The sequence below is a fragment of the Micromys minutus genome, assembly GCF_963924665.1.
Source record: "Micromys minutus genome assembly, chromosome: 2".
Taxonomy (NCBI): domain Eukaryota; kingdom Metazoa; phylum Chordata; class Mammalia; order Rodentia; family Muridae; genus Micromys; species Micromys minutus.
This window is the reverse complement of record NC_137971.1, coordinates 52,240,447-52,263,360: the sequence shown is the minus strand read 5'-3', so window position 1 is coordinate 52,263,360 and position 22,914 is coordinate 52,240,447. Positions and strand designations below refer to the sequence as shown.

At 52.9% G+C, this 22,914-nt stretch overlaps 1 protein-coding gene across 6 annotated transcripts; it reads right to left on the bottom strand.

The window, feature by feature from the left end:
* Window positions 1–773: 773 nt before the first annotated feature.
* Window positions 774–22,368, bottom strand: PCNX3 (pecanex 3). 6 transcript variants are annotated; one of them, XM_080912355.1, is made up of 35 exons: window positions 22,160–22,368; window positions 21,625–21,812; window positions 21,337–21,436; window positions 21,187–21,226; window positions 21,013–21,108; window positions 19,682–20,806; window positions 19,141–19,264; window positions 18,882–19,060; window positions 18,363–18,453; window positions 17,838–17,973; window positions 16,122–16,282; window positions 15,400–15,553; window positions 15,115–15,147; window positions 14,716–14,887; window positions 14,506–14,616; window positions 14,081–14,172; window positions 13,817–13,926; window positions 13,541–13,646; window positions 13,333–13,425; window positions 13,062–13,212; window positions 11,241–11,385; window positions 10,742–10,919; window positions 9,654–9,762; window positions 9,398–9,527; window positions 8,934–8,992; window positions 8,619–8,834; window positions 7,690–7,943; window positions 3,541–3,771; window positions 3,294–3,397; window positions 2,959–3,106; window positions 2,632–2,862; window positions 2,273–2,547; window positions 1,815–1,948; window positions 1,436–1,734; window positions 774–1,359 (listed from the first exon to the last, which is right to left on the bottom strand). In XM_080912355.1, the coding sequence occupies exons 1-35, from the start codon at window positions 22,310–22,312 to the stop codon at window positions 1,165–1,167; spliced, it is 6,123 nt and encodes a 2,040-aa protein (XP_080768481.1). In that variant the 5' UTR covers window positions 22,313–22,368; the 3' UTR covers window positions 774–1,164. The 6 variants fall into 6 exon arrangements, with proteins under 6 accessions (XP_080768481.1, XP_080768483.1, XP_080768484.1 ...); XM_080912357.1 differs by having other exon boundaries at window positions 16,122–16,264; XM_080912358.1 differs by having other exon boundaries at window positions 16,122–16,243.
* Between the last annotated feature and the right edge of the window lie 546 nt (window positions 22,369–22,914).

Here is a 22,914-nt window from a genome sequence, read left to right as displayed (position 1 = left end):
CGGGGCCAGGATGGAGGCGGTACATTGTGGAGGGGCGGGACTACCCGGGAGCTATCTATGGCGGGAAGCACAGTGGGTGGGGACCTTCAGCAGGAACCTAGTCAGCCCCTGGACAAGGCGAAGTTCTCTGGACAGCCTGAAGTTCTCTGTGCCAGCCTCCAAACGCCCTTTTAATTCCCGGTCCTAGTCCAGTCAGTGACCTCACCCAGAAATGGGGAACAAATGTTCCTGCCTTCCTGACCAACTGGAGTGCTAGAGGCCACCTCATGTCTTGCTGTTGCCCAGCAGACAGCAGGTGTCAGGGCCAGAAACTATTTCACTCCTTAAGGGCTGGGCCTAGCTAACCGGTCTACAAAGGCTATCATTTATGTAGTGGTGAGCATCATTAAATCCAGCAATCTGGAGGAAGAGGCAGGTGGATCTGAGTTCAAGGCCAACCTGATATAAATAAGGGAGTACACAGTAAGACCTTGTTTCAAAAACAAAATAGAACCTTTTCTATCCAGTTGTTATTCTCGTTAGGCTAGGAACAAACGAGGTTGAGTAGTCTAAGATCAAGATCAAAGCTGATGAATGTGTGAACCACTAGGGCATAGAGGACTGTTTGAAAAGCAGAGAGGCTGGTGAGAAAGGCAGCGCGTTCCACTCGATTCCCCACTTTGAGGATCCAGCAGAGTCTGACCCCATAGTCTTCACCCTCTTCTGTGTTCATCCTCCCTGCCTTAGGCTCCTCTGCCAATCTCACCTAGTCCCACAGAAAATAAACTGCCAACCAAAATCAAAAATAGTGTTATTAATTTGGTGTCTCTGAAGCACAGAAAAAAAAAAGGAAAGAAAAATGACAAAAGAATGAACAAACCCACCCTTGCCATGTGTCAGGCCCCAGGCCCAGGCTAAGGAGGCCAGCCTTGTAGGCAGTGCAGGCCCAGGGGCAAAGTCAGTCCTGGCCATGGGCTCAAAGAGGGACCAGCCCATGGGTTTGGCTCTTAGGGCTGGCTAGGAGGCTACTGCCTCAATTTGGGGCATCCAGGCCACGGATCAGGAAGAGAAGTCTGGGTCACTCAGTTCTGACACTCTCTGAAGTAGCCAGGTATCAGGGTGCAGTGGTCCAACAGAGTCTGAGTCACTGAGTCCTGGGATAAGACCCAGCAGAGGACAGGCTACTCAGTACTGATGCTCCAGCAGGGGCTGGGCGGCTGGGCTCTCTCGTTCCTCAACAGGGACAGGCCAGTCACCTGGGGCGCCCGAGGGTGTGCAACTCTCAGGAATACTGCTGTCCAAGCAAGGAATGTCCTGGTTTGTTCTGGCGGGCGAGGCCTCAGAGCTGACATCAGGACTGAGGCTGAGGTCTAGAGGGGCCTATGGAAGAGAAGCGGATGAGCAGACAAGCTGACCTCAGAGTTCCTGGGGTTGTCTCCTTCCACAGGTCCCTTACCTGAGATTTGGGGGTGCCTCCTTTGGGGCTCCCTGAGGCTGGCTCCCCATCAGGTCCTCCCAGTCCCTTCCGACCCCCCAGACTCCACTTCCCACTGGGTCCCTCAGAATTGAGGAGACCAGGGCCAGGAGGTCTTGAGGGCCTGGGACCCTCAGTGGGAGCAGGTGAAGCAGGGGGTGGTCCAGGGAGCCGAGGAGGAGGCCACTGAAGCAGAGGAGGGGGCCGCCCATCACCAGAGCCACTGAGGGAAGGCCGTGGCCCCCAGCTAGGACCTGGTGGGAGGGGCTGTTCACTGCTGCCTGTAGGATACAGATAAGAGCAAAGACCTCAGCTGGGCTACAGTCTTACCCACAGGGTGAGCCCAGCTTTGCCTACTTACCTGCTGTATTTTCAGGCGTAGGGTGTGCCAAGGGGGGATTACTGCTGAGGGAGGTCAGGCCTCCACCACCACCACAGTCCGAGTCATCCACATTCCCACCACTATTGCAGCCAGCGCCACAGCCCTTATGTAGTCTGGGTGGAAAAGTTGGAGAAGTGAGGGGTTCAGGGCAGAGGCATTCTGAACCCTACAGAAACCATCTGACATCCAAGTTCCAGGAGTCTCATCTCTTGAGATTTTGCTGCCTGGTTTACTCTTTTAAACACTAAAGCCCACTCTGGAGAAAAGGGGCCTCTCTGAGTGGAGGACCATCTCTCAGGGTCCAAACTCACTGACTCCAGGACTTCATTTCTGTGACCTTGGAGGGAGCTGCTTCATCTCTGTGCCCCTGCTTCCTGAATCCCAGAGCATCAGGCCCTCTTATAGCTTCCCAAGCTAGGGAAGCAGCTGAGGCTCACCTCTCCCAACTGTGCAAGAGCCATCGGGCAATGGCACCCAGGCTGACAGGACCACCCCACAGCGCCCGCAGTTGGGGGTGGCTCCCAGCCAGAGATGTGGTAAGAGGTGACACATAGATGGGATAGCCCAATGGCTGGTCACAGGAGGAGTTGATCATGTTGCGGAGCGCCTGCTTGGCATTTTGGATGCTGCCACGTTCAGGGTTGCGGTTGCGCAGGAACACCAGCTCTTGTTGCTGCCCGGCCCACAGCCCACGCACACATTCTCGGTTTACCTGTGGAGGGCCACACCAAAGATCAGAGCAGTGACACCGAGGAGAGGCATGGGCTGCAACATGGAGTAAGACCATCTGCCCCACCTTGATGACTCGGAAGCTGAGGTGGCGCCGGTTGAGCATGATGATCTTGTACTCATCAGAAGCATCATCCATGACATGGCGCAATGCCAACAGGGAGGGTGTGTTGCTGAGGATGGCACTGCGCCAGGCAGGGTCCCCCTCATGTGAGATGACTAGCCGCTCCTCATTGGCCGCAATGGCATCATATAGGGCTGCTGGTTCCTCATACTCATCAGGAGATGTAAAATGGTCCTGGTTGGAGGAGAGGACACAAGTCAGGAACCGCTGTCTTAGAAAAGGCTTCACCTCCCATCTGCCTCTTACTCTGCCTGGAGACATTCCTCCTACCTGGTGAAGCTTGAGGGCCATGCGAACCCCAGGTGCCACCACTCGGTGAAGCAGGTCCATGTCAGCAAAGACCCACTCGTCACGAGGGGAGGTGATGCGAAAGTCCCCCTTGAATAGGGCATGCAGGCCATAGAGGAAGGGCTCCAGGCTGCATGGGGAGAAGACATCAGCAACAGGAAAGAACGAGAAGGAAGCCAATCTCTTCTTCACAGAGCAGTGCAAGAGCAAGGTCAGGACTGCTAAGAGTCTCATCATGTGAGAGGAGATCACCAATAAGAGCTCTTCAGGGAAAGGCAGAGGGAGAGCAGCAGGCTCAGCTGGCTGTGGGCACTCACCTGGCAGACATACTGTGTGACGCTGTTCCCAGGGCCCGGCGACCCAGCACACACAGGCCAAAACATAATGTGACCAATGGTGAATTCCAGTCTTGGTCCACGGGCTATGACACAAAGACCCCAGTCAGCACAGCTCAGTGTGGAACTGGGGTCCAAACGGAAAGTCACCAAGTATGAAGGGAGTGAGCAGGAAGTCTCAGTCCCTAGAGTCTGGGGTGGGGCAGATCTAGGGGAAAGGTAGCCTGACCTGGCTTCGCCGAGAGGCACAGTACTGGATCCACTCAAGGTGAACAGCGCAGAAGGATGGCAGCGAGAGGCCAGAGAGTCGAAGGTCATAGTCTTCATCAACACTCAGTGAGAAGGTAGGGTCTGAGTCCGCATAACCAAGGGCTCGCACAGGCCGTAGAGCAGCTGCGATGCCCTCATGGTTCAGCCAGGTCTCTAGCTTTGGAGAGCGGCTCACATAGTAGATGATGCTCTGGGAGAGGAGGGGCAGGTGTCAGGGACAACTCAATCCCCAAACCCCAGCAATGGGGAAAACACATTGCAGCCTGAGCCACAGTGCTTTCTATGATACAGCTTCTGCAGCTAAGTAGGTAAGTAAGTGCTTCCTCTCCTGGGACAAAGAGTGTGAGAACCAGCAGGAAGCACCCCACTTAAGAGTGGTCCTGCACTTGGCAGCAGGATCTGCTTCTTGTCCACTTCTTGCCATCCCAAGAACCCAGCCCATCTGTAAGGGGAAAGGAGGCTCACACTGATGACAATCTTGCCTAATGTCACACAACAGAGCAAACTGGGCTGGAATGTGCAACATCTACATCTCAGGGCCAGGAAGGTCAGTCAGGCTGAGACAGCATGTTGCTTACAGCCCAGGTAGCCTACATGATCTGAGTCACAGGTCCCGTTTTTCAAATTACTATGACAGACATAAGAACTTCTCTGAAAAAAAGCCAGAGGCATACACTTTGTATCAAAGTTCAGGGCATCTGACTATTCTTAAGGGCCTTCTTGGTGTTTAAACAGGGGCTGGGCAAGAGGAGAAAGGCAGCTGGCAAAGTTGGGACAGCAGCTGGCAGGCAGCAAGGTCATGGGAATTCCATGTTCTAGCCTGAGCTGAGGCTGATGGGGCTGGCCCTCTGCCTGGCTAAGCAGTGGGGAAGCCCAGGCTGAGGAATGTCGTGTAGCTGTTCATGGACAGAGAGGACCTAGGCAATAGAGAGAGCAGGATGACTGCATGAGACATTGGGCAGCTAAGAGCCTGGGCAAAATGGCCAGGGTACAAGCCAAGAAGAGCTAAAGCTCAAACAGATGTCGGAGCGGATGACTACATGGCAGCACGTGGTAGGATGTGTGTGTTGGGGGGTGTGTCCTTCAGTCCCCTACACAGATGTGGCCTTGGCAGAAATCAATGAAGAAGTAGTGTACTGAGAGCTGCCTGCTGACTTAGGTGTCACTAAAAGGAAGAAGTGATCTCTGGTCTCTAGACTGACCTTCATGCCTAGAGAGCGTCTGTGAAACCCAGGCACCACCATATCCACTAAAAAACCCAAAAAGCATTGCTTCTGGGTCAAAGAGGAGCTGATCTGAAATGTGTTGATGTGGTTAATTTTAATACTGACATTGTGTTCTATGACACGCCCTCTGTGTGATTCTCAAGATGGCACTGAAGTTCAAGACTTTCTAGGAAGAGCTCCTGTCTGAAACATTCTCTGTAGTTGTTTGCCTGAGTACACTTCACTGGCCATGAGTGGGGCTCAGGACCATGGCGCTTTCCTGCACTAAGCTCACTGGCATCACACAGGCCCCACCTTTCCTAAAGTTCACTAAAGGATGCAAGATGTAAAAACTGAAAACCTCAAGGATGGGGCTTGACTGCAGGTGCCTGGGAGCTGGTGGCTCTGTGGCCAGAGAGACTGCATATCATCTCATACACACTATTAAGTGATGTTCACAAGAAGGGCAATCTGTGAGTAAAAGGACTTAGCACGGCCAGAGCTGCACAGAAGGGCAGTCCGGGCTGGCCCATCTAGAAGACCCAAACACTGCCACAGCCTGGGCTCCTAGCACAGTTGTCCCCAGCCCTGGGTCGTCCTTAAAGCTTCACCCCTCCATGCCTTTACTATTTCTGCCCAGCTTGTCAGCTACCCAGGCTGAGGCACACTGGCTTCTTCAAGGGATAGTCAAGCTGACAGGGTCAAGCTCATTTTAGGCTACCAACCTGAGCCTAGCCAGTACTGGCCACAGCAGCCTGGGGCACATGCAGCTCTGATGTGACTTGTGGAAAGAAGCAGGGTGACCTGGACAACTGAGTGATCTGGGATTGGAAATGAACCTCTGGACTACTTCTGGCCTGCTTCTCAGCAAAGTGAAATGTGGGCATTGCCTTACAAACTCCTAGGAGTGGTGCCACAGACAAAAGGAACAACTCAGTTTTTCCAACACATGACTCTGAAAAATGTCCACACTGCCTAGGACAAAAGGACAGACTTGGTGGTACGAGTTTGTCTTAAAGGGAACCTCTGTGAAGCAGGCTCATCTAGCTCTAACAGGTCAGCAGAATTTCAGGGCAGATCTTAAGAGCATGTGGGATTGGACTGTGACCACTATGGTGGTTTAATGAGAATGCCCCCGTAAGTCCATTTGAATGCTTGGTTCTCCCTTGGCAAACTTTTAGGAAGGATTAAGAGTGGCCTTGTTGGAGGAGGTGTGTCACTGTAGACAGACTTTGAGGTTTCAAAAGTTCTGGCCACATGGATAAGCCATAAGCCCTCAGCTACTGCATGCCTGACTACTACAGTGCTCCCTGTAAGGACAATGTCATGCACTAACTCTCAAACTGTAAGCCAGCCCAATTAAATGGTTTCTTTTATAAGTGGCCTTTGTCATGGCGTCTCTTCACAGAAACAGAACAGTAACGAAGACATTCCCATAGTGCCCCTCTCTGCGTGTCATAGAACCTTATTGTTCCTAACATCCCTCAAGCCTGCAAGCCTCTGTTTCTCGAAGTGTAAACTGAGCTAGGACAAAGGAAGCAATATTCTAGGTTGCCTGAAAACCCTACAATTTCCGGCCCAGAGCTCCTAAACCTCACTGTGTATCACCACTTTCAACAGGTCTCAAGACTCTCTGGCCTGACTTGAACCCCCTCCCTCCCACCCAGAACAAGGCAAAAAACCTAGTGATTGACATGCCAGGCCTGAGCTAGAGCCTGACTCCGTCACATTGGTTTTTTTTTTTTTTTTTTTTTTTTTTTTTTACATGACTACACTTTAGCTGTCTTCAGACACACCAGAAGAGAGCATCAGATCCCAATACAGATGGTTGTGAGCCACCATGTGGTTGCTGGGATTTGAACTCAGGACCTCTGGAAGAGTAGTCAGTGCTCTTAACCACTGAGCCATCTATCTCTCCAGTCTCCTGCAACATTCTAATGCCAAAACTTCAAGCAATTACTTCACCTCTACAAACAATGTGTGTCTGTGTGTGCACGTGGGGACCAGAGGTTGACACTGAGTGTCTTCCTCAGTTGCTTTCTACTTTATTTTTGAGTCAAGTACTCTCACTGAATCTGGAGTTCACCAAGTTGGTTAAACTATTTGGCCAGTAAGTCCCAGAGACCCTTCGGCTTTGGGATTAGAGGTCACGCTAGGGTATCTAGCTTTCACGGGATCTGAATTCAGGTCCTCACGATGGTTTGCATGGCAAGCATCTAACCAGCTCCCCCACCCTACCCCCTTTTTGAGAGTCTTTCATGTCGTCCAAGCTAGCCTTGAATTCCGAATCCTCTTGCCTCCACCTAACAAATGTTTCTGTGCAGGACATCTTGGCTTTTCCAGGTGTATGACAATCCAACCGGATCAGGTGAGGTGCATAGCACAGACCCCACCATCTTCAGTATACAGCTCTGCTTGGCTCCTGTGGTTATCCCCCATGGCCACTGTTAGCAAGCACCATCATTGTTAAGCTGGGAAAGGCTAGTAGGTTTGATTCTGGTACTGTGAGGTGAGTCTAGGGGCTCAGGCATGCTGGGCATGCATTCTACCGCAGCACTCCTAGCCCTGGAATGGTGGTCCCGAAGACATACCTTAGCCACCTGCCCCAGCTAGACCCAGCAGCCTGGAGGGGACCCATGAATGTGCTGCCCACCTACCCTCTACACTGGGGACCTGAAACAGGCATTCTGGAAGGTGCAATAGGGAGGTCCTACTCCAGGGACCTGTTCACCAAGGCCTCTGTGGCCTAGCGTCTGAGAGTAGCACTGTGAAGAATGCTTAAAGTGAATCCTATGCTTCCCTTGACCAAAACAGCCTCTCTACACCCCAGACAATGGACAGCATCAGCATGCTTGCATAATGACAATCCACCAGGAGCTGCCACCCAGCCCCAGACCCCATACCTTGACATAGTAGGTGACGAGGATCTTGCGGAGATCAAATACCTGCAGCATGGAGGCTGCGTTGTTATCACTGATGCTGTAGCCTTCCAGCACATACTTGCTGGCTGTCACCTCCCAGGCCAGCCAGCGCTGCCCAAAGGCAGCATTGAAGGACAGGACCCGGGGTAGGTGACCAGGCTCACAGCAACAGCAGCCCTCATCTTCCTCCACACCTTCCGTGATGGCCTCCACCTCACGCTGTTGGCAGTAAGTGCCTGTGGGACAGGGCTGCGTTGTCAGAGCTACCAGGATTATCCCTACATGCACTAGCAAGTGCCCAAAATGGCACTAGACACTCTGCCACTGGGCTCCTACCCTAGACACTAAATAAAGGTTACTAAATGAATTGATTAACAAAGTAAGACCCTTTCTCCTCATAATTCCAATTGCCAGAGGAGGGAGTCAGAGAAAAATGGGCACACTTCCTCCATTTATTGAGGCAAAGACCAAAACTTATTTAAAAAGTGACTTTCTCAAGGTCATGGTGCTCATGTGCTGTACTTGGAGCCTCTATCAATGCCTCTAAGGGACTTAAGATGCACATAACAGAGGAGCTCCCGGCAAGGCTGTGCTGGCACGCTGCTTGTCAGCGGCCCAGTTAGGGCCCGGATAGGCCGGAAGTTGGTGTCAGAAAGCTCTGCTTTCAGCTGTAATCCTTGGACTCTCTGAGAGGCCAGAGGTGGTGTGTGCATGTGTGGGGGTGTCACTAGAGAGTGGGTAGCCAGTCTAGGACACCTAGGCTCAACAGGAAGAGAACCTTGCCTGAGATCACCCAGTAGCCTGAGATCTGGACTAGAATCCAGTCTCAACAAAATGCTAAATGTTGTGTCCCAGCCCGGGCCTGCCCTCTCTGCCCCCTACTACTCTCCCAGCTCAGTCCTGTGGCTCACCCCGGAACTCAAGGCCACGAAGCTGGAAGGTGACGAGGCCATTGCCAACCTCAATGAGGTGCACCAGCGCGTTGAGGTAGTCAGAGGCCAGGACAAAGCAGTCTCCAGGGCTGTAATTGCCCCAGCGGCCCAGCACCAGATCCCCACACAGCGTGTGCTGCAGCGAGCGTGTCAAGTGCTCATAGAAGATGGAGTTGAGGTTGTTGTCATCAGCGCCTGGGATACAAAATAATATAAACAGGCAAAGTGTCAAGTAAAGTGGGCACCCTCCACGAGACAGCCTGTGTGTAAGCTCCTGGACAAGTAGCTACCCACCTGGGTTCCGGTCCAGCTGCGTCACTAGGCGAGTGTTGGAATGATCCACACGTTTAGTGCTGTTCAGGGAGCAACATGTATGGGTCAGGGTCAGGCAGCCCATCAGCACGTTCTCTGCCCAAGCTCCACCCTGGTCCTCTCTGAACCCATATCCCTGAGCTGTGAGTAGATGCCGCCTGTGACAGCCCACCGTAGCTGACAGATAAGGAGGCTAAAACTTATGGACATGAAGGGGCTCACACAGGACCACAAGTGGAGGCGAGTGGGTTCACAGAGGCTAGATGATCCCATGCGGGTTTGGACTACTTGCATGTTTGGCCTTCACCAGATTCACTACAAGTGTCCTCACCAAAGCCAAGCACTTTTGGTATCCGGAGGCCCTTTCTGGGTGGGTATCTTCTGGCCACGACTCCAAGGCCTCACTTCCCTGCTAGTCACCAGCTCCTACCTCTCATGAGACTTACTTGTAGTCCCTCTCCCAGAACTTAAGGGGCCTTGCGTAGGACATGATGAAGACAGCGCTGCCCAGCAGGGGGTTGAGTGGGGTAGAGAAGAGCCCCGAGAGCAGGGCCTGGAGGAACAGCATCGCTGAGTCTGGGTACAAGTCAAGGAGGTGACAGGCACATGGGACCTTCTGCCTCCCTCTCCTCTCTCTGCAACCCAAGGCTGCTGCTCCCCCCCCCCACCCCACCCACAAAGGGATAGCCAGAAGCTGGATACGTGGTACAGCGAAGGGCTGGGCAAAGGCATGGAAGGCTGAGCCCCAGGTGATCTGCCATGGTGCAATGTAGGTCAGAACAAACCGAAGCTTGTACAGCAGGTCCCAAAGCTGCAGGGGTCATCAAGGTCAAGGTGATAAAACACACACAGTCACACATGGTGGTGAGATCTAGCAGGCCTCCAGACAACAGTCCCATGGGGATGAATCTGAGACCACTCCCAACCCTTTCTTTCTAGACTTGGTTTGTAACACCTGAAGCCATGGTAACTTCTAATTGGCTTCAAAAAACATTAGCCAGTTAATTCCCACAATGACAGGGGAGCTTCCTACTGCTCTCCATAGTCCACAGATAGAAAAGGCCCAGTTCAGACAAAAGCAGAGAAGGCAAATGACTTGCTCTGGTCGTGTTACTCAATCATTAGTGAGGATTTCAAGAGATGACCCTAGGTCTTGCCTTCAGAAGGGTCTAAGGCAAGCCTGGTGGGTCAGGTCTCTAGATTCCAGGCTCAAGGCCCTGGATTCAAATTCCAGTAAGTAAGTAAATAAAGCAAAAGGGTACCTAGTACGAAAGTTTTCTAGCAAATAAAAGCCAAATATGAGAAAATCACTCAGAGAACAATGTGGGTCCCAGTACCATGGCTGGTGGTAGGCCTTTAGGATGTGAGAAATGGTCCTTTGTTCCATGTGAGCTCCCATCCCTGAGTGGGGGATCCCACAGCCCAAGAAAATAGCAATACACCCAGGCTCTAGGATGTATTCTCAACTCTGAACCCAGCTTCAAGACACCAGCTAGTGGAGGGGCAGAGCTCAGAGGCTTTACAGCATCCAGAAAGCAGGGTCAGGCCTTAATCTGGCTGATCCTGAGGAAAGTGGTTATGAGATCAGCCTGGCCACCAACTCTCAAGAGGGCCCAAAACAAGTTTCCCTCAAAGTCTCAACTTGTTCTCTACAGGGAGAAGTGGAGGAACCCCTTCCTCAGACCACTGCAAAGGCCCACAGTGAACACAATGCAGGTCTATATGTCCGCAGGTCCAGGACAGTTTTCCCTCTGACAGAGCCTGGGTCTGAGTCAAAGCTGCCAGCTTACCTTGCTGCAGAGCAGGGACATGAGGAAGTAGTCAAGCAAAAAGCCCTGTGAGAGCCTCGGGTAGTCGAAGTGGAAGAGCAGCACAGTGAAGGCCAGGGTCAGGTACTGCTGGGGTGGGCAACAGAAGGCCGAGCGTAGCAGCTTCAGCCCCGCCACAGTCATCAGCAAGGCCCGGCAGCTGTGGGTGGGGCAGGCATTCAGACATGGCAGGGCCTTAGGGAGGAGTGGGCACAGACACACATCTCTCACCAAAGGTTTAAATGCAAACCTAGGCACCTGCTGTCTACTAGAATGGTCCTTGTTTTTTTTTTTTTTTCTCTTGGGGGGGGCAATACCTCTGAATGAGGTGAAGGGGGACACGTTTGCTCCAACTGATAACTCATTAAGAGCTGGGATCCAGCTTTGGTTTGTTGCCAGTCTTACATCCTACCCCCTCCTCGGTGGAAATTACATGAGGATGTACACAGAGAATGGCCAGGGATAAAGGGGTGGTCCTCACTAGAGGCAGAATTTGTCTGGGTGGTTGACAACTGTGTGGGCGTCCACTGTGAGAGCGTTGAGAACCACAGCAGGGTAGATGAGGTACTTCTCAACACACTGCAGGCCTGCATAGAGCTTCTCAAACCACATCACCTGGGCAGCACCTGTAACAGGAAGGCAGGTTGTCAGCGAGCATGTGGTCTTCAACATGACGCCTCTCTGGAGCCCAGAGAACTAGGCATCACAGGGCCAGAAAGCACCCAGGAAGATGGGCAAAGCAGCCATGCTGTCCTGGGTTCCTGGAGACTTTGGCTAAATGTTTGGAATACTGCTAACAGTTCCGAATGAGGATGAAGAACCCAACAGGGCAGGGGCTCCACACACTACTTAGCATGTCACAGGTTTGGGGGAGGGGAGCTTTGCTGTTTTGCTGTCTGTGGAAACAAAGGTGACCAAAAAACCCTCCTAGACACATACCAGATAGGCAAAGGTCATACTGAATAGGCTGTGGGGTTGGGATGACTGCAGGCTGCAGGCCCTTCTGAGGGGAAGCTCTCTTGGATTAAGGCAACAACAAGAAGACAGACAGAGATGCTGACCCAAAGAGCAAAATTTCCCATTGTTTGAAAAAAACAAAGACTACAAACAAATAACATTTTATGAACTGTATGTGTAACAATAATTAAAAAGGGGCGGGGAATCTGAGAGAGCCAGAAGATGGGCTCATGGGAGGAGCTGGAAGGAGGGAAGGGAAGAAGGAAAACAATATCATTTCATTTAGAAAGGAACAAGGATTTGCTAGTTACTGAGACTGATGAGTTCGACTCCCAGAAGCACAGAGTAAAAAGAGAGAACTCCAGGAGGTTGTTCTCAGACCTCCACACGTGTGCGGCGATGTGCACACACACCCAAAATTCTGTTACTTAAACACAAATACTGTGATCTTTGCATCACCAATCAAGAGTCTTTTCTGAAAAATGTATATGTATGGGTGTTTTGTGTGCATACATGTCTGTACTATGTGCATGCAGTGCCCACAGAAGCCAGAAAGGGCATGGGATCTCTTCAAACCGGAGTTAACAGCAGATGTGAGCCAACACCTGGGTGCTGGGGACCAAACCCAGGCACTCTGAAAGGACAGCCGTCTCTAACTGTTGAACCATCTCTCCAATCACACCAACCTTCTGTTTGTTCTGAGGCAGGATCTCACTATGCAACCCTGACTGGCCTGGAACTCACAAAGATCCACCTGCATTTGCCTCCCAAGTGTTGAGGTTAAAGATGTGTAAAAAAAGGTTTTTTAAATATTGATTTTATTTCTTAGAATTATTTATTTATTTAGTACACTGTTCAGACACACCAGAAGAGGGCATGAGGTCCCATTATACATAGTTGTGAGCCACCATGTGGTTGCTGGGAATTGAACTCAGGACCTCTGGAAGAGCAGCCAGTGCTCTAACCACTGAGCCATCTCTCCAGCCCCAAAAATATTTTTAAATACACCCTGTGTATTTTTTAAAAAAGATTTTTAAATGCTGCCAGCAACAAGCACTTGATGGCGCTGACCCCACTGGTGGCAAGTCAGAACATAAAACCCCTTTTAAACGTGTTAGATTCCTCTTCCATTAAAGACAGCAGGAAGCAAGGCAAGGGCAATGCCCAGGAGTATAGCAGAGACTATCCCAGGGCAGTGGAAGAAATGGGCACAAGAGGCTGAGAGCTGGATGGGCAGCAGGCACTCACTGACATCCTCAGCCAAGAGGAGCACCCCTCTCATTAGGATGCCCTCCAACCTGACTCTTCCATCAGGCAGTAGGAAGAAGGACCAGGGGGCACTCACCTCGCACTTCATACTGGCTGTATTCCAGAGGCTTCAGCACAGGCTGGGAGAGGCAGAACCAGGGGAGTTGTTTGCGGAGCTGCGGCAGCAGGTAATGTGTGAAGAAGCCCACAGCTCCTGCCAGCGCATACAACACGAAGCCCAGAACTGACTGCAGGAGGGAGAGAGGCCAGAGGCTTAATTCAGCCTGGCTCAGCCCACGGGGTAGATGTGGCCAACAGAGGGGCTCTTAAGTGCAGCAGGCGCTAATCAAAATCTGTATCACACAAACCTTCAGGGCAATGAAGACAGTGCTGGCGCTGATGGCAAAGGTGAGCACAGCGATTACCACGCACATCACCAGGTCAGAGTGCAAGACTTCACGCTGCAGGCCAGGAGAAACAGCTTCACTGCCTACTGCATGGGTTCACATGTCCTTCCCAGGCCCAGACCTGCCAGAACCCCATACTCCTACACCCTCACCAGCCCCCAGCCCTTACCACTGACTGACGCATCTTCTCTGGCAGTGGGTCTGGGGGTTCAGCACGGGCCGTCTCTAGGCTCCGCTCCTCTAGCTCAGGGAAGAGCTTACTTCGGACTAGAGACCTAAAAGGAAGAAGAGTCAGAGGCCAAGGCAGGCACTGATGACCCTTCCTCACACAGATAATGTCAGTCCCAAGTGCACACACACACACACACACTCAGAGATTATTATGTACGGATAAGCACACACTCAGAGTACTCTATGTACACAGATAGGCACAGCCAGCACTCACCAGAGAACAGTGGGGTCACTGCTCTGCCGGCTCAGATGGTAGGACAGTGCCACCAGGAGGCCACAGAAGACTGAGAAAAGGACAGGGACGTGCTGCTCTGGCCAAGGCGTCTAAAAGAGAGAACCCATGCTGGTCAGGGGTAGTGAAGTGTTGGAGAAGATGAGGGATGTCCTATGTGAGAAGCCACTGCTAAACCCAGTTCACGGCCCTGTCCCAAGAACCCCACGGGGCTCGAAATGCCCAGCTCCTGTAGACTACTCATACCTTGATGGCCCCAAGACAGAAGCCATAAAGCAGGGCAGCAGCCAGCAGGCTCCGGGTGAGGCTGAAGACTGCAGTGAGCGGGCTGGTGGCAGCTGTGAGCAGGGAGAAACGGATACAGCCCAGCTCTGACCTACAGGCATCACCTCTCACTGTCTCACTCGGTCCCACTGCTCCTCAATTCCCACAGACCTCCCATGATACCACCCTTCTCCACCCGGCCTTCAGAGCTTCTAGTGTTCTGGGATGAAACCACTCGCCTGGGGAAGGGAGGGAAAAGAAAAGCAAAGGGGATAAAAGAGGACAGGCAGAATGGAGCCCTTGCAGCTAAATTACAGATGCAGGACAAGGCTCTGTGAGAACCAGAGCTGCAGAACCAACATGGGGTTGACCCTCCTGGCTGAACAAGTCACCTCTGGACACCGTACCTGTGCCCCCAAAGCCGTGCATATCTATCTGCTCCAGGAGGTACATGAGGCAGGTGTTGACCTGGGGGAGGAGGCCCAGGAGGAAGACGAACGGGAAACATAAGGTGAACACTGTCCAGAAGTAGGGAGTGAACGACCAATTAGCCTGCCAGCCTCTCCTTGGCCCACCCTCCAGACTCACTCCCTTGGGTCAATCTTGCCCTGCCTCACCAGTGGCCACATCTCGGGCGCAGAAGAAGAAAGAGGCAGAGAAGAGTGTGAGGCCATACAGAGAGACAGGTGGGAAGGGCTGAGCGGTCCCCAGGGCGTCCAGCAGCCAGATGAGTAGACAGCAGATGCAGAAGTAGACAGGCCGGCTGTACGCAATCACCCAATTGTGGCCCTAGGGAGTGGGCCAGTGAGGAATTGGGCCTACCCCACTGACCTCCTTGGGGCATGTGCACACATTCAACATGCCCCAGACTTGACCACATCCAAGCTGGAAAACTGGGGAAGATGGGAGCAAAGCGGGTGGTGAGGGAACTCTGCCCCTCTCCCACCATGGCATCGAATTTGGTCTCAGACCCTCCCAGGGCCTCCTGGCCACAGCACTGCCCCACAGGTACTCACATGCATGGGTGATGCTGCATCAGGTTGCACGCTCTGGAAGAGACAGGGCTATGTTGGCAACAACAACTATGTCCACAGAAAAAGAAAGACATTCAGACCAGCTCCACCACTGGACAGCAGTAAGTGACCAAGGCAGGACCCTGTACTGTCCTGAGCTTTAGTATAGTACAGATGGGTAGCTGGCTACAGGGGACCTTAACCAGATTATCCATACTCCCCTCAGACCTGAAACAAGGGAAAGCTGATGGCCCAGGAAAGTTGTGGATTTGGGGAGCCAGGCCTGACCTTGAGCAGGGAGTACTGACAGGAGGCGATGACCAGACAGAACTGGAAGACCCAGATGTCAGTGAAGAAGCCCTTGAGCAGCAACAGGTATCCCAGGAAGGCAACCAGGCTGCTCAATCCAACACCAAAAATGTTCTCCATTATCCCTCGAGTCCTACAAAGACAAGTGAGTCAGGGCACAGCTTCCTGCCCCAGTTACTAAGGGGAGTTGGGGAGACAGGACTCTGCCCTAAAGATACACCTCTGGGCCTTGAAAAGCCAAACCTCTGACCTCAGAGGGAAGAGAGCAGGTTGCACTTGCTCTGAAAAACCATCTTGTTGCTGCCCTGAGCCCCAGTCTTTGGCCACTTAGACACTGAAAGTTCAAAGCACTGTTATTCCTGGCTATGTCCATTTCCTGCTCATGCTGGCATGAGTTATGGTGTCCACACAGCAGGAGTGCCATGTGTACATGGGCAGTTCCCAGTCACACAAGTAAAACAAGGCTGACGGACAGGACGCCAGGATGTGAACTAGCGCCTTGACGGCGTCTTTATCTGACTTTCTGGCCTTTTCCTCTATGGAAAACGGAAAGGTTTTGAGACAACCAGGTTTATGAATGTACTTAGGTTACAGCACTCAGACAAATGGAAGAGAAAGAAAGAAACTCTCCTGGAGTTTAGTTTGGAAAAAGAGTCCCAACACTTTCTGGGGATCAGGAACTAATACTTGTAGGTACTCACCGGTCCAACAGAGCCAGCAGGGCCAGCCGCTCATAGCGCACAGAGGTCCAACGGCCAGGAAGAAACCAGTACTTGTAGCTGTGCTGGGCTCGGGGTGGTGCCTCCTCCATCAGTGTCTGCTCCTGGGATTCGTGCAGGGAGTCCTGGTCCAGCAGGTCAAACTGCAGTCCCCACAGCCGCGTCCATCAGCCCCACCACCCCATTGATCTAACATCACCCTTCCCCCAACACTGATCTGATGACTAGACATGTAATTCAGCACATCAAAGCACCACTGTCTAGTGACCTTTTGGCCTGCCTTGACTCTCCATCACAAGGGCTTGCTCCTAGCTCTGGGTACCTAGGATACAGTTGGATTGTTGTTATAGATTGCCAGGTGCCAGAGTCACCAAATCATGTCTGTCTTCTCAACTCACGCAGAATATTCAATAAGTCTACTTTGTCCTTCAGGACCTAGCACAAATAATATCTTCTCTAAGATGGAGCCACCACTGTCATTGTGACAACCTCACTCAGGAACACAGAATGTCTGGTTCAGAGGACAGGCTAGACCTGAGAAAGTACTTAGCTTTTTAGGTTGGATGTATCCTTCATTCAACAAGTGTTTACGGATTGTAGGGATGGCTCAAAAAAAGCACCTGTCACACAAGACTGACAGCCTGAGGCCAATCTCTAGACTCCACAGTAGGAGAAGAAAACTGACTCCTCCACATGCATACTGTGTTATGCCTGTATGCACAGGCATAAATGTATGCATACACTCACAGACATGCATGCGCCCACACACATGTACATGTACACACACACACACACACACACACACACACACACACACACACACACGTGCATACATACACACAACATCTACAGGATACAACAGAGAGCCCAAAGATGCCCAGCTCTGGCCCTTAAGCCACTTTTAGATTGCAAGGATGCCATCTATCCCATATAATGGTTACATAAAATAAACAAAGAAAGAGTAGCGAGGCCTGGCAGCAATGGCCATCTTAGGTAATTGGGTGGCTGAGTTAGGGGGACTCCAAATCAAAGCCTCCCTATGCTACAGAGTGACGTTAATGCCAGCCCAGTCAACTCACTCAGATTCTTGTCTCAGGTTAAAAAAAATAACGAGACAGGGTTGGGAAAGTACTTTAACAGAGGCAGGATCCCTCCATGGTGCAAGGCTGGCCTTCAATGCCTGGGCTCATACAGTATCTTGTCTCAGCCTCTGGAGAAGCTGGGATGATAGTCAAGGTCAAGTTTTACACTCTTCTTACTCCTGTTAACTACTGAAATCACTGCATTAGTGACCAACGATTAGAAGTGAAAAAGGACACGGTTGATAACCACCCTACCGTAAGGAGCATTAACAGATAACGCCTCAAGCAATCACACCTGTAAGTTGTCAGGCACAGGACAAACTGAAGCGCCCCTTCTGCAGGGATCACTGTGAAACACCCATTATCCTGCTAGGTGCTCTGCTCTGAGTTCAGACACATTACAGAGTAAGTAAACATGATTTAAGGAGCCATTCAGCTCCAAGCCTGTGCAACCTCTACCAAGCCATTAAAGATGGGAACACAGTGGCATCCCCCAAGCTCCTCCTTAGAGTGATCTAGCCCTCTTGGGATGCCTAGGCAGGCTATCTACCCAGACCAGCCTCAATCATCTGCTTACACGCACCTTATCCCACACAGCCCTTTCAAAGCTGCTCACCTCTGGGATTTCCAGGGGCACCCTGCGCACCTGCATACCCTGAAGAACCACTGGCCTCGGCTGCAATAGGCTCAGGCCTCCTGTGGCCTCAGGCACATCAGCTGAGTGGAAGCTGGAGGAATGTGAGTGGCGGTCCCTGTGGATACAGCATTGATGAGAGTGAAGGACATGGACAAACCCTGGATTTTGGTGAGACAGGAGTCAAAGCCTGGCAGGTGGGGATGTCTGCCCCATGGCTGGGGTGCCCAAGGATCAGGAGCACTGGAGTCAGAAGGTAGATTGCCCAAGTATCTCTTTTGCAGGTCCTGGCCTACTTGAAAGCTATGCTTCCTTGCCCTCCTCCCCAGAGGCCAATACTATGCTTCCTAGAAGACTTGGAAGCCTAACATAACCACATGTCTCATTCTCCTCACTGTCTTCCCCTCACAGACTTTTGCTGCCCCATCAGAGCAAAGAACACTAGGTTCAAATGCTCTCAGAAATGCAGCCTGCCAGGATCACAAGAAGCCCACCCTGGAGACTCACCAGGCTCCATTGGCTGCCTGCTCCCCTGGCTGACTCACAGGATTCTCGTAGCCACCTCCAGCTAGGCCAAAGGTATACGACCGCCGTACACCTAGGACAGAGGTACAGCAGCACTGTCAAGGCCCAAGACTACATGGGCATCAAAGCCAACAAACAAGGAAGAGACCTGTGGTATGTCCCTTGTCGTAACAGTCCAGCTCCTGGGGACCAAGTGTTAGGTAGGGGCCTACAGATCAAAAGCCTAGGTCCTATGGTCAGTCTGCCTTGGGTAGGGCTCTGTTCTACCACTAGCTCAGCCTGTGGCTTCAAGTGTGACTTGGTTTCATCAACAGAGCAGGGATGATGATACCTACACCTCAGAGATGCTGCAAGGATGACATGGTGTAGCACAGGTAAAGCACTTGCCACAGAGCCAAGGGAGAAATCATCGACCAACAGAGCTATGGGGTGGTGGGTAGCCACAGATGCCTGTGGAAGCACAGCAGAGGTGCTAGGCAGGCAGGCTGGGGAAGGGCTTACCGCTCTCATCGTAGAAATAGTGCACAGCACCCTCAGAGGTGTCATCAAAATTGCTGGCTTCATGTACGTTGGGGCCAGCTCGGGTGAGCAACAGGGAAGAGGCGAAGTGCAGAGCAGAGGGCAGAGTCAGTGCCCGGGAGTGGGAAGCAGCCCGGCCCCGCTGAGCCTCCTGTAGGCTGCTGGACAGGGTAAGCCCTAAGTTAGCATCAGGTAGAGCCAGTCGGCCCTTCTACCCTGCAGCCAGGAGGCAGATGCTCACCTAGGTGGCGAGCCCATGACAGAGGCTGGAGGCGTAGGGTTGCTGCCTGCGTTGTGTCGTCTCCGGATAGCTTGAGCCCTCCTCACATTGCTTGTGCATTCCCGCTGACCTGTTTCCTCAGGTGCTGTCCAGAAAGAAGCCCCAAGCATAAGTGACAGGCTGAGCTGGGCTGGGCTGGGACGGGACTGGGACAGGTACTCCAGGATGGAATGAAGTTAGACTTAGTACAGCAACACTTGGTCTCTAGCCACTCACACCTCAGTTTTTTTTTTTTTTTTCATCTGGAAATAAGAATGACAATCATCTGCCCTGCCCCACTACTGGGCAGATGATGTCCGCAGGGAACAGAGGCTCAGTGCTAACCATGGGGCCTGGAGCCAAGAGGTGTGGCCCACATTTCTTAACCATCAAGTACATGTCCATCTGCCTCCTGAGATGGAGGGTAAGCTGACGCTGACAGGTCTGCTGTAGTCTGTCCTTTACCCAAACTCAACCCTCCCAGGTCTCTTTTTTCCCCCTCACTGCTGAGGCCAATACTCACCTCCCCCCACAGCACCTTCCTCCTGCAGTTCCCCCCGCCAGCCAGGCTGGTTGGCAGCAGGTCCCCTACGGGCTTCAGGAGGCAGCATAGCAGGCTCACCAGCAGCCAGTTCCATTCCTGGCTGGGCCTCCAACTCGGCCTTAGAGCCAGCCAGGGGAGCCCTTAAGACATCACCCCCTGCCCCATCCATGCTCAACACACGTGCATGAGTTTTGGCACTAGCAGTACTGGGTGTCCGCTGGGTCCCATAGGGTCGCTTAGGGGGCACAGCAGTTCCTTCTTCAGCCCCGTGAGGGGCCCGCCGCTTCCGAGGACCCCCTGCTGCACCCTGGGAGCTCTCAGGGGAGTAACAAGAAGTAGATGAGGAGCTATCGGTGCTATAGCGACGCTGAGACCGGAGACTGGATGCTGGACTCAGCTCACTACCTTCACTTGTGTCTTCATCTTCAAAGAAGCCTGAACCCTCAAGCAAGGGCCTTCTTGGGGCATGAGCAGGTGGGGAGTGTCCTCGCATAGGGGGCCGTCGCTTGTTAGGCCGAAGCAGGGCCAAGTCCTTAGGCCTCACAACCAGGAGCGGCTCAGTTTGGCCTGGTGGTGTCCCTGCTCCAATGACTGTGTCAAAGGAACGAAGTGTATCATCTGAGGGGACCCCAGCATCTGGAGAGGCAGGCAGCTCAGCCTCAGAAGGAGGGTCTGTGTCACTGCCCTCAGGGGCATGCCCACCAGGGGGACTGTCCAGGTGCGTAGAGTTGGTCTTCTCACTCTTGAAGCTGCTCAGAGTCTCCCTGTCAGTACCACTGAAGCAGGAGTCTGAAGAGCCAGCTTTCTGGGGCATAGGGTCACCTGAGCCCCTCCGGTCCAGGGGCTGGTAGCCTCCAGTTCGACATGGTTCCCTCCGGCTACTGGTCCTCACTAGGGCCCGGTCAGGCCGTGTCAGGGTCAGAAAGCTCTTGCTTAGCTCCTGGCTGAGGCTCCCTTTCAGTAAGGGGCTCATAGGAGTGTCAGCCACACTGCTCCCACCCCAGGGAACACCATCTCCAGCCATGGGAGAACGCTCGGAAGAATCCGTACTGGGGAGAGAAGGGTCTGGGACAACCCCTGGGGGTGTCTGGGGAAGGTCTCCAACTGTTAAAAGAAAGATGAGATGAGAGAAGGGCATAGGACAACACAAAGCAGTGTAAGGGGATTTCACAACCTCCATGTCCTACTGAGGGTATGGGCACAAGAGGAACACCAAAGGGACCCCATCTAGGAGCCCAACAATGGAGCCAAATTTGGGATGATATAATCACAAGGCATCTGCTCTTCCTGCCAGACCCCTGCCCACTTACTCAGCTTCTCTTGAGAGCTGAGCTTCAGCGTCTCTCGGTCGGCAGAGGTCACAATCACGTTGTTGCTGCCCTGCTCCCGTACCAGCTCCTTGATGTCTACAACCATATCATCAGAGTTGTCACAATGACCCTGGGGTCCTGTCCCACACCACCACAAGAATAGCAGCCACCTACCTCTGAGGGGCCCAGAATCCTCCATTCGGGGCAGCAATTCCTGACAAGACAGAGGAGTACAAATAAACAAACAAGCAGGGCAAGAAGCAGGCTTGGAGCAGGCCCACAGCAAGGACAGCAGCAACAGAAGCCTGAGGTTGGGTTACTCACCGAAACCTGATTGAAGCCAAACACAGAATGCTGGGAACTGCAGCGTACAGGGGGTGTGGAACTCACTTTCCGGAACACTGTCATCTCCACACCAGGGTCCCTACAAACAGAACAGCTGAGCAGAGGCTCTCAGTACTGTTTCTTCTCACCTTAACACTCCCTCCTCCTCGAGGTTCCCTTTTACTGCTCTGACTACAGGAAGTTCTTAGAGTCGATGTTCCCTCAGCCTTCTCTATCTTCCAAGACACAGACCCAACCACACACACAGAGAAACAATGTCCTACTCACCTGGGAAGACTGCTCTCCCCCTGGACAGCCTCTTCTTCCTGCTCCCCCATGGTAGAGTTTCGCTTCTCCACAATCTCGCCCTGGTCGAACATGGCGTGCAGGCGATAGTTCACGGTCTTGATGGTAGCAAAGATGATAGCTACCACTAGGCAGTACACGCCAGCCACCATCAGGCTGGGGGGCAGGACCTGGGGATGACAGTTAAATTGGATCCTTTCTCAGAAAAACCTAGCTCCCTTGAGGGTGTACCTGCCGTCACCATAAAGGACTGGGATTCATTAGTTTTCAAAACTTCATTACCCCTTCATGGAATAGTAAAAAACAAAGCCCCCTGTTAGGAGAAGTCCTCTGTTTAACAGAACAGATGAAACGAGGCATTCAAGGTCACTCCCTGTAGGAAAGACTTGGTCTTCCCTCTATATAAAACCAAACCCTACAGTGACTTGTCTTACTCCACACCCCAGGACTCAAAATGCCCATCCCTCCAGACAGCCCTCCCTCACTCCAGTAGTTACAGGTGGTAGTAGCCTCTCACCATGTACAGCAAGAAGGGAAAGATGAGCAAGAAGATCCAGACATAGAGATGGAAGCAGTTGGAGAAGGTGCTCTGATGCGGATCGAAGAACCAACCGCCAGTGAGCGAGGCCCACACCCCCTGGCGCAGGATCTGCAATACTTGAGACCCCATGGCCCAGCCGCTGCTGCGCACGCCCTCCTCCCGGGACCCTCATGGGGGCGGCCCCCGGCCCATGCCCCGCTGGCGCCCGAGGGTCCCGGGGTCCGACTTAGATTTCACGCCATGGCCTCCCCCAACGGGGGAGGGGATTGGTAGGGCGAGGGCACAGGCAGGGGGCGGGGCCGGCCTAGGCAGTCAGAGGATCAGGCCGGGATACAGGGGTGGAACTGCATCAGAGGCGGGGCCTGGGTCCCCTCCGGTGGCCCAGAACTGTTGTAAGGGGCCGAGCCTGAAGGCAGGCGCAGGGCACGGGCTGGGCACCCGTCGGCGACATCCAGAGGTGGGCGTGGAATAGGTGCTCTCGGAGTGCCAGTGATAGGTCCCTTGGCTCCGGACCGGAGAAAGCCTTGGGACCCTGAGGTCCACTTCCGGGGTCGCAGGTCACTCGGTTGGGGCTCTGCGTTCGCCCCGCTTCTACCGGTGCCGGCGCAAAGGGAAGGCCGGAAGAAGGAGCCGCGAGCTGCCAGCCTGCATTGGCGCATGCGCCCGTTAGAACCTGTTGGGACCCGGAAAAGGAAAACCTAGCGGCAAAGTGCGCAAGCGCAGAGAAGTAG

Bases quoted from the DNA above. Each gene is read 5' to 3' on its own strand.
- PCNX3 (XM_080912354.1), bottom strand. From the start codon at position 22,312: ATGGGGTCTCAAGTATTGCAGATCCTGCGCCAGGGGGTGTGGGCCTCG. The intron at 20,807-21,012 runs GTAAGTGGGCAG...TTCTTTTAACAG, and splicing joins CAGCTCTCAAGAGAAGCTGA to TTGGAGACCTTCCCCAGACA. The intron at 13,213-13,332 runs GTTTGTGTGATA...TCCCTCCTGCAG, and splicing joins CTGTCTTCATTGCCCTGAAG to TCAGTTCTGGGCTTCGTGTT.